General features: G+C 42.4%; 1 protein-coding gene across 1 annotated transcript in view; it reads right to left on the reverse strand.

The window, feature by feature from the left end:
- Positions 1-7,048: 7,048 nt before the first annotated feature.
- Positions 7,049-11,433, reverse strand: part of LOC107302913 (monocarboxylate transporter 2) — a 231,803-nt gene continuing 227,418 nt past the window's right edge. The window contains exon 5 of the mRNA XM_015832075.1: positions 7,049-8,511. Coding sequence (XP_015687561.1) covers positions 8,240-8,511 — 272 coding nt within the window. The 3' untranslated portion in view covers positions 7,049-8,239. The remainder of the gene's footprint in view (positions 8,512-11,433) is intronic.

Consider the following 11,433-nt stretch of genomic DNA (forward strand, 5'->3'; position numbering starts at 1 on the left):
TCAAGCCTAGGAGACGGGCAGGAAAGTCAAACAGAAGTCACAAGACAACCACAGGGCAATTCACCTAGTGTGGGAAGCAACGGGGAAAACACTACAGGTTCCCCAGGTCCGAGAAGGTCGCTCAGGGTCAAAGGTCCTCCCAAATACCTTGCAGATTACGTAAGGTGAGCATGTCAATTGCAATAACTGAACTAGAGATTATGGCTGGTTGACTCTATGTAAACGATGTTGGGGCTATTGGGTCTCTGCACGACGGAACAGTCCCACATCTTACACACACCGTGTGACTTAACTCAATATTTAATTATATAACCATCACTATGATGGCGTCCATGTGGGCGCCGTATTATTTCATCTAAGGGGAAGGGGTGTTGTGTCCTGAGCCTGCAAAAGCAGGCTCGGGACGTTGCAAGAGTCCCGGGCATTTGCAAAAGCTGCCCGGGACCAGACTGAGTGGCGCCAGCCTTGCGCGCATGCACAAGGCGGGAAAAGACTGCCTTGTGATTGGTTGGATTTGCCCGGGGATCAGAAGGTATAAATAGAGGCCTGCGTGCCTCTGCTCGGGTTGTTCGTAGACTGGAAGCAAAGAATAAAGACTTGTTAGAAATGCTTCGTCTCAAGCGCCATTATTCTCCGGACTTAACAGTTCCTATCTTCAAAAAAGGAAAAAAAATGGATGCAGGAAACTACAGATCTATCAGCCTGACCTCAATATTTGGGAAGATTCTGGAAAAGATAATCAAACAACAAATCAGCGAACACCTACAGGCAAACAAAGTCATTACTAAAAGCCAACACGGGTTTGTCAAAAACAGATCATGCCAGACAAATCTTATTGCATTCTTTGACCAAGTGACAAAATTAGTGGATCAGAGGAATGCTGTGGATATAATTTACTTGGACTTCAGTAAGGCATTTGACAAAGTAGACCACAACCTACTACTTGATAAGATAGAAAAATGCGGGTTAGACAGCATCACCACCAGATGGATCCATAGCTGGCTGACCGGCCGTACTCAGCGTGTGGTCCTCAATGGAACCGCATCTACATGGAGGGAAGTGTGTAGTGGGGTGCCCCAGGGCTCTGTTCTGGGCCCAGTGCTCTTCCACATCTTCATCAATGATTTGGACGAGGGGATAGATGGGGAACTCATCAAATTTGCAGACGACACCAAGCTGGCAGGAATAGCCAACACTCCAGAAGACAGGCTTAGGATACAGGAGGATACAGGAGGATCTGGACAGACTTGAACACTGGGCGCTATCTAACAAAATGAAATTCAATGGTGAAAAAAGTAAGGTTCTACATTTAGGCAAGAAAACCAAATGTACAGGTATAGTATAGGGGTACCTTGCTCAATAGGGGTACCTTGCTCAACTGTGAGAGGGATCTCGGAGTCCTAGTGGACAATCATTTAAATATGAGCCAGCAGAGTGCTGCAGCTACCAAAAAAGCCAACACAATGCTAGGCTGCATTAACAGAGGGATAGAATCAAGATCACGTGAAGTATTAATACCACTTTACAATGCCTTGGTAAGGCCACACGTGGAATACTGCATCCAGTTTTGGTCATCACGATGTAAAAAAGATATTGAGACTCTAGAAAGAGTACAGAGAAGAGCAACAAAGATGATTAGGGGACTGGAGGCTAAAACATATAAGGACCGGTTGCTGGAATTGGGTATGTCTAGTTTAATGAAGAGAAGGACGAGGGGGGACATGATAGCAGTGTTCCAATATCTCAGGGGCTGCCACAAAGAAGAGGGAGTCAAGCTATTTTCCAAAACGCCTGAAGGCAGGACAAGAAGGAACGGGTGGAAACTAACCAAAGAGAGAAGCAACCTAGAACTAAGGAGAAACTTCCTGACAGTTAGAACAATTAACCAGTGGAACAACCTGCCTCCAGAAGTGGTGAATGCTCCAACACTGGAAGTTTTTAAGAAGAAACTGGACAGCCATTTGGGGTTGGACTTGATGACCTCCAAGGTCCCTTCCAACATTATTATTATTATTATTACTACTACTACTACTACTACTACTACTACTACTACTACTACTACTTAGTTTGGATAATAAAACATCTGCAAGAAAACAACCAAGTTCAGAGAGCACTAAGGACTTTTTATTTCAATCCTGAGCTACAAATATTTTCCTTTATTGATAGCTTTGTCCACTCCTTTCTCCTCCTGCCTACTTTGCTCTCCTACTCCCCCCTTGTGTGCGTGTGTGTATGTGTGTGTGTGTGTGTGTCTTCAAGCCAGTCTTGATTTCTGGTGACTGTCTTGGCAAGTTCCTACAGTTTTCTTTGCTAGGTTTATCCAAAGTGGTTTGCCATTGCCTGCTTTCTGAGGCCGAGAGTGTGATTAGCCCCAAGTCACCCAGTGGGCTTTGCGCCTAAGGTGGGACTAGAATGCTTCTAAAAATTCACGACAAAGGCCATTCAGTCACAAGAAATGGTGCCATTTTTAGATTTGGTCTCTAGCAATAACACGAAGCTTAACCAATCTATAATCAAAGTTAAATATACATACATACATACATACATACATATATACATACATACATACATACATACATACATACCCGTTCTAGAATACCAATTGTTTGGCTAATTAATTTTATTTGCTCTTTTACTAGTAAACTGAACTGCCAGTATTTTAAATGCCAAAAGTCTTGAAATGGCAATAATCCATGGCACACATTTTAAAATTTAATTATAAGCTAAGCAGAAAAATGTTAGAACAGCAAATGATACAAAATAAGACACTAAGGCAAAGAAGGAAGGGAGGGAGGGAAAAGATGACTGAGATAAACAACAACTTCACTGTTGTTAAAAAAAAACCCCAAATACCTAGAGGTGTTTCTATCTCTAATCTGCTTCAAAATCTGCCAGATAACCACAGATTCTTGATAAAAGAAAATAGTTTTGAAATGCGAAAACATTCTGCCTCACAATTAGCAGGTTGCCTATATGCTACATAAAACAAACATACATATTTTATGAATCCAAGCTCTTAATTTTCACTTTGAAGATATTTATAGTAAAATGTCCAACTGTGAGCAGTTTGTATCTTTTTTCCCATTCTTAGGTAATCAACAAATGTATTTTGCTATATTTGTTAAGACTTTTCTTTCCTTAAGGACTTCATATTTATCCAAGCTGGTCACCCATTACATACATAGAAGCATCACATCACTCACAAGAAGAACAGCCTTTTTACCTCTGACCAGAATGTGCTTCCTCACCTCTTCTAAAAAGGCCCAAATAATAATAATAATGATGATGATGTTGGAAGGGACCTTGGAGGTCATCTAGTCCAACCTCCTGCTCAGGCAGGAAACCCTAGCATGGTGTTCCATGCAGAAATGGGCAACTGTGGCCACAGGCAACCACACACCCTCCCCATGTAATGGCCCTGAAAACCTCTTGAAAGGAACAGGGCTGGAATGATTTAGAACTGTTTTTGTTTTGTGGAAGTTTGTGGAGGAAGATGATAAGGGTCAGAGGGGGCTTATGCTTTCAGAGATTTCTAGGCCAAATAAAAAAGAGTGTCTGTTTTTAAGTTATCTTCATGCAAACAGAGGTTTTCATATCAGTCTGGCTACAGAACTATTTGTTCTAATCATATGGAAATTACATGGAATCTACATGCAAGTTTAATTTTTCTTTTTTTAAAGTATGTATCTATAGGCAATCTAGGACTAGGTAAACCAACCTGACACAGGGGCCAGGGATGTCACCACTCTTCAGTAATTTCATACATATATATGGGCAACATTGTACATCCTGTATACCATATGCACTTAACAATGGACAACTGCTTTGTATAGGATGAAAATATATAATTACCATTATGTAAAAATAAGGAAACATGCATGTGTAAAAGCCTCCCAACACCTTGAGTATGGCCCACAAAAATCTTCAAAAGTTGGAACTGAATTGCACTTTTTATTGTGAGAGGAAGAAAATACTACACACGTGTTCCCATGTGCATTTAATTCTAATTAGGTTGAAATTTAATGTAATCAAATTTAAATACTCTTTCTCTCACACACACAGACCTTCTATTTCTTCATCCTGGCTGCAGCTGCTGACACATAAATATAGCTCTCATTATTCCTCACAATTGTATGCCCTTCATAGAACCCTTACACAAGCTCTGCAGCAGTCTGAGCCCTATTCAGACATACAAATGAATACAAGAAATTTCATCTAATTATCCTGACATATGCTGCTCTTGGCCATTGACATGAACGAGGAAGCCTGACAGCGATTCTCTGGCAATTCCTTGAATATAAGTAATATTCAAGATTCAAGCTATTCTTCTGCTATCAAGATCTTTGAAAAGGAAAGTTGTGGGTGATATATGTTCTACTTATCCTGAAGTGAATAGAAATATCCTTTCAGACTTGCTGCTAAATCCAACAAGATTTATGGAGGATGGAGTTTGGGTGCTCAGTGTGAACCTCATGCTCCTATAACTACTTATATAGTAACACATCATAGGTTGAACTAAAGGCAACTATGGTGAAGCTATGAATTAGCATCTCATTGAATTCTATGAGACAAAACAAAGTTGTCTGACTTTAATTTCTGATCAGAGATCAAGTTAACGTCTCATTGCAAATGCAGCTTTAGTGGAGAGAACTGTCCAAATTAATTGTAGAACACTTATCTTGTAGGAATTCATTGGATTGTGAATAATTGAGTAGAATGGAAGCAGGAATTACACCATAGGAGAAAAAAAATTCTACCTTCCAAATTCATATTACATTAATGATCTGGGATGATAAAATGAATGCTTCTTTATGAACCCAAATTTATTTCCTGCTTGCTCAGTTTTTAGTCTGATTAGAAATCTATAATTAAAAGTTTAAAAAGCAGGGTGTGGAGACTACACTTTGCTTTATTGTGTTTGAATTAAGCAGCTTGCATTGTAGATATCAACTATTAAGCAGCAGCATATCCTGTGACTCATTTAAAGATTATTTCTTATGGCTATAGTGTGTGTTTCTGTTTGTGTGTGTGTGCACTGTACACTCATGCATGCATGCCTTTAGTCCAGGGCTTTTCAACCAGTGGTACGGGTACCACCTGTGGTACATTGGCACCTGGCAGGTGGTACGTGAACATCCTAGAAAAGTGGTAGCAGGGGAGGGGAATGAGCTGAACCGGTGGCAGCACCGCACAAGCCTGAGCGAGAGATGGCTGGAGCTGCAGGGCTGTCAGGGCTCAGTGGACGCACCAGGATCAGTGGCAGTCTCCAGCTGGAGCTCGGCGCTGATCCTGGTGCTTCTGCTGAGCCCAGAAGAAGCGCTGATCAGCTGGAATGTTGCAGCATCTCCAGGGTCTTGTGATTTACATTCAGATGCTTGGCAACTGATTCATATTTATGACGGTCACAGTGTCCCAGGGTCATGTGAAGTGACCAAAACCTGCTGCAACCACCCAGCAGACCGGAGGGGGAATAAAAACCAAACACCCCCCCACCTCACCCCCGCTGCCAATCCTCAACAGAAATGCTCACAACAATGAAAACCTCGGACCGGAGGAAGAGTGCCGCCGGGTGGGCAGGCAGGTGTCTTGCTCGGCTGTGGCTTGGGGGCACTTTTTTCAGTGCCATTGTAACTTCGAATAGTCACTAAGCAAACTGTTGTAAGTCGAGGACTACCTGTACTTTATCACTTTTTTCCTTTTTTTTTTTGGTCATCGAGTTTTGACACCTTGCTAGGTACTCGGATATTGCCATATCCTAAAAGTGGTACAATAGGTGAAAAGGTTGAAAAGCCCTTTTTTAGTCAACATTGACTTCTGGCAACTGCCTTGACAAGTCCCTGCAGTTTTCTTGGCAAGATTTTAGAAGGGGTTTGGCATTGCCTAGTTCCTAGGGCTGAGAGTATTTGACCCAAGGTCACCCTGCCAGGTTTATGCCTAAGGTGGGACAAGAGCGAACCATCTCCCTGTTTCTAATCTTAACCACTACAACAAGCTTGGTCTTTACAGTTACAGTTGATACTCTATAAATAGCTGAGTTACAGTACTACTTTCTGAACAAAATATAGTCATAGTGTAGCAAGAAGTAAAGTGAACATCAGTGATAGTTGAATGTCTGAGATCTTTTTAAAATTATGTTTCATGAGAAAAAAAGATAATCAACAGTGGACTGCATGTGCATTTCACCACTTAATGTGCAAAATTGGTTATCTTGTTTTATATCACCATTGTAAGATGTGAAACTTGATATCAATTTAGACTATGCAGATCTCTGAAAGTGGTTTCCTTTGATGAAGATCTTGAGTGAAGTGCCCCTTGAAAGCAGCTTCACAAGAGCAGGTATTTAAAGGGTTCTATTTCGAATTAATACAGTGGGATGAATGCTTTATTTGTAACTATAGCTCAGCACAATTACAATAACTGTACAGAGGCCATTGCTTGAGATGCATATTGGCCAACTGAGAAAGACTGGCTCCATCTCAGCTCTTTGTTTGAGGTCCATGGTCCATAAACATGGGATCTACAATCCCCTACTATTAGTGCCGTGAACAAGGAAAGAAATTTTAACGGAAGAAGGTCTGCCTGGTGATGTTCAGATCTGAGGAACTGATCAGATCTATGTACTGATCAACTTTTATTTTTCAGATAGGGGATTTGGGGATCTTTATACCAAAATTCAATCTAGGCAGAATCACTGTTCCAGAGTAGAATAGTCTGGAATCGGATGCCACCGATTAGAACAATTATTTGTTCTTCAAATAATCATGTACTAAGGAAGAAGGAAAGAAAAAACAAAACTTCTGCTACTTTATGACCCATAGATTTTGCTTCTAAAGATGGAAAAAAATGTAAAGATGGCCAGTTGGCAATCCACAAATCTGATACAGTCTCCCTCCTGATTATTTTTTTCTGGTCCCTGATATCCCTATAAACATTTCACACTGTGTGGTCTGTAATAGGAAACATTGAATCCTTGTTGAGAGTAACTTTATTAACAGGGAATAATGTGAGTGTGGCAAAGATTCACCTCCCACATCTTGAAAAAAATAATGATCACCAAGGGCAGAGTATTTAATAAGATAAGGGAGTTTGTTTCAATAAGTGTGAATACAAACAGAGTGAAGTGATGATCACAAGGCAATACGTTGTTCAAAAGTTATACCCTGATGCTAACATTTGTGCCAGCATATCTAGCTACAATATATAATGATGAGACAATCCATCATAAGTATTATTTCCAGATCTTAATATCTGGTTGTATATATTTAAATGACTAATGTTTTTACAGTGGAGAAAAAAAACTATTTATCAGCTAAAATGAAAACATTATTGCATTTAGCAATAACACTTACCATTTTCATATGTCGTTAAAAGCCACATAGCAAAAGTTTGATCAGAGATAATAGACCCAGTTGGATCTACTAAAAATGCATTATAAAAACAGTGGTGATACATTTTTGTGCACTTTTTACTCAAGTAGCTATTAAGAGTTATTCCATTTTTTACTTTCACATTTGAACTCATCACTTTAAATTGTTTCCTTCTAGTGAACAATAAAAAAGCAACAAATCAAACAACTCCTCTCACACAAAAATTATCTTGTGAAAAGATCAGTAGACATGGGTATTTCTTCAGTACAGTAATTCCCTATAGTAGCACTTTTTGGGTGAGGCATTGTTGAAGCAAGAATATTTGTAACAGGAAGATCCTACTGTCACGGCACTACCCTGTTTGGGATTTATGTTTAAGCAATTTATATCAAATTCTACAGGAGCCCTAGAATACATGACATCAAAATAAAACATCATGCTAAATTCTGCTCCAACAAATGTAGAGCAGAATAAACAATGGATCTTTGAAAGACTCCAACATAAATCTCCCTTCTCATACCACACTATAGATTGTTCCCTTGTTGCAATTATTGTGTACACCTGGACAGGTACAGATTGTTTGAAGGCCAGATACAGAAAAGTTTAGTCTAGCTGTGAATAGCTTGACATTTTAATAGAAGTCAGTTGTTACCAGGGCAGCGTGATTAAAGAGGAAAATGTTTTAATGCAGTTCTGGGAAGACTCTTTCTGTATCCTTCTCTCTCTTTAGAAGGGACAGAACAGTGATTTAATTTAATTTTATAATACATGTGGTTTTGTAAATGCCTATTGCCATTTGATATTGTAATTGATTATAACTACTATAAAACATCTGGCATGTACTTCGAACATTATAAATATGTATATTTATGTTAAATATTTGTTTCTCTTTCTGAAGGACTGTCTTGCATTTTGCTGGATCTGTTGAGAACTTCTTCACTTTCTTTGTGGGTCAAAGGCTCCACTTCCTTGGAATCAGCATTCTTTAAGACGTTCTGCCTTTCATCTTCTAATTTCTTCTCTTTTGCCAAAAGTCTATAATTGATTGCATTTCCAATGAACAGCCAAATGCTTGAAACAACAACAATTATACCACAGACAAAATACATATATTTGTAGTCTTTGGTTATGTCCACAAGCAAACCTGAAAGATTAAAAAGAAAGAAAAAAAGAAAGTAACCTCAGATAACAGAAGATAGGTTTCCCTTCTTAACAATTGGAAAGAAGGGGTGAACAGTATGTGCAGAAGCAGAAAATGTTTTTGGATGTTTCAAGCATACAAATTTTTCCATCAAAAATATGTTTCTGTTTTTAATATGCATGTATCCATGTATAGCAGGGGTATCAAACTCAATTTCATTGAGGGCTGCATCAGCATTACGGTTGTCCTCGGGGGGCCAAGTAGGTGTGGCCAGGTGGGCATGGCCTACTGGATGGGTGTGGCTGGAGTGGGTGTGGCCTACTGGGTGGGCAAGGCCAGCTCTACATTGTTCGTGTCAAGGGCGCCTGTGGGGGCCTGGGCAGGAGTGGACAGATCTGAGGGTCTCTGGCAGAAGGGGGTGGGACCGGGGCAAGCGCCAAGGCATGCTCCACTGGAAGAGCCTCATTGTTCCTCTCAGGCCATGTGAGGGGGGGCTGTATGGTGCCACGGGCTTCCCAGAGCCCTGGGCAGCAGAGGTCAAACGCCCAGCCCAACCCTCAAGCACCCGCGGCACCAAGCCCAGCCCCACTACCCCAAGGGGCTGCCCAGCTGCACTTACCTCCTTCTCAAGGCTGCTGCTGCTGTGCTTTGCTCTCCTTAGCCAGGTTGCTCATGATGGGTATGAGGGCAAAGTCAGAGGGAGGCCCACTCCCTCTCCACGGGAGGAGACCTGGCTTTGTATCCAAAGTTTCCTTAGCAATAGGATGGGAGACCCCCAAGATAGGCCAGGAGGAGGGGGCAAGGGGATGGTGAAAGGGCAGCAGGGCAGGACTAAGGCAGGACTTCCCTCAGACCCTCCCTCCCTCTCTTTCTTCCTTCCTTCCTTCCTTCCTTCCTTCCTTCCTTCCTTCCTTCCTTCCTTCCTTCCTTCCTTCCTTCCTAAGAACAGAGTGGTGGGAAAATATTTGAGATGAGGGAGAGAGAAAAACAGGCAAGAAACGCAATTGGGGAGGTGTCAACCTTCATGAGGAATGAAGAAATGCACCATCGCCTGGAAGTGGCCAGCACATGGCCCTCGCCTACTTCACATATCTGGCTTGGTGGACTTTGGGGGAGGAGATGCCATGAGCAACATGAGAGTCGACGTTACCTGCGCAATGCCATCCAGCCCCCACAGCCTGCCTGGTTTCGGCAAGCAGCGAGGTGCTCTCCTCACAGTGGCGAGAGGCTGAACCAGGCAGCACGAATCCACCCAGTCCCCAGCCTGCCCGGTTTTGGCAGGCAGCGGGGCGCTCTCCTCACAGCGCCAAAGGCTGAGCTGGGCAGTGCGAAGCTCGCCAGCTTTGCACCTTGCTGCCTGCTGAAATCGGGCAGGCTGGGGGCTGAGCGGTGAAACACTTCTTTTTGAATTTGCACTGCCTGGCTCAGCCTCTCGGCGCTGTGAAATTGCCTGCCACTGCCTCCCGAAATTGGGCAGGCTGGGGGCTGAGCGGCAGTGCACTTCTTTTTGGATTCACGCCGCCTGTGAGGACAGCGCCCCACTGCCTGCTGAAACCCCTCCCCGGGAGCCCATCAAGCCGGATATGTGAAGTAAGCAAGGGCCATTTGCTGGCCACTTCCAGGCGATGGTGCATTTCTTCATTCCTCACAAAGGGTGACATCTCCCCAGTGCGTGCCCAGGGGACAGGGCCAACATGGCAGGGGCCGGTCCCTTGCTGTTTCCAGATGGTCTTGTGGAGCTAAGACTTGCCATCTATGCATTTCAGCATAGATGGCCACCACAAAATTGTACATTGGCTCCCGGGCGGCCTGGGCCGGGGCCAAGGCAGTGGGGGCCATTCCCTTAATGTTTCCAGGATGGCTTCATGGGCCACATGAAACCACATCGCGAGCCGCATCCGGCCCCCGGGCCTTGTGTTTGATATGTTTGATATGATGTATAGTGAAACACAGGACTGAGAAAAGAGGATCCATGTGTTGCAAGGATGCCATTATATTTGAAAGTAGTTGCTACAGTACCTAAAAAGGTTCTGAAAATAAGAAGTGTCACAATAAGAATTGTTATAATCTGCACTGCTTTCAAGTAAATCTAACTACAGTACTCCATAGAGAATATATGAACTATTCACACATAGCATATAATATATTAAAATACATATAAGTAATGTTTTTTAAAAAATTAGGTTGATTTATCAATAAATGATCTTTGTCTTGAACTAAAAGGATAGATTTATGTGTGATAGATTAGGAGAAAGAAAGGAAAAAGAAGGAAGGAAAGAAAGAAAGAGAAAGAAAGAAAGAAAGAAAGAAAGGGAGGGAGGGAGGGAGGGAGGGAGGGAGGAAGGAAGGAAGGAAGGAAGGAAGGAAGGAAGGAAGGGAGTCAAAGTTTCTCTTTAAAAAGATGGTACCAATCCATCTGAGTGGATGACTGAGTAAAAAGAAGTAATAGGAAGAGAAACATATGTTTTTCCCTATGGCTTTCCTTTGGATGCCACAGGAACAGAGAGAAGATAATGTAGTGTAGAGATAGGGGCCAGGTAGAGGTCGTGAGCAGCAAACTGCCCCCCTGAAGCCTGCGTGCCTCTTCTCTCTACATGATCTCATCCATTCACATCACCATGGCAATGTGGGAAACTACCCCAGGCTGGTACAATGACCTCACCTGCCTGATATCAGCCTGGTTACATCACAGGATGTGGTAGAAACTGCTCCCTGGCTGGGCCTCCTAACTTATATTTTCTTAATGATTGACAAGGGGTTTCACCAATAGAAATGCTGTTACTATGTGATGCCATCTTACTTTATGCTATTTGAATACCTGTATATAAGGCAATAAACACTGCGAAAGCAGTCAGCCATATTTGCACCCTGCAATGACTGAGCACTGATTACTACAGCTGGCTGCTCAAACAGGGACATTTGGGA

Source organism: Protobothrops mucrosquamatus, unplaced genomic scaffold, assembly GCF_001527695.2.
Source record: "Protobothrops mucrosquamatus isolate PMUCROS unplaced genomic scaffold, P.Mucros_1.0 scaffold_298, whole genome shotgun sequence".
Taxonomy (NCBI): Eukaryota; Metazoa; Chordata; class Lepidosauria; order Squamata; family Viperidae; genus Protobothrops; species Protobothrops mucrosquamatus.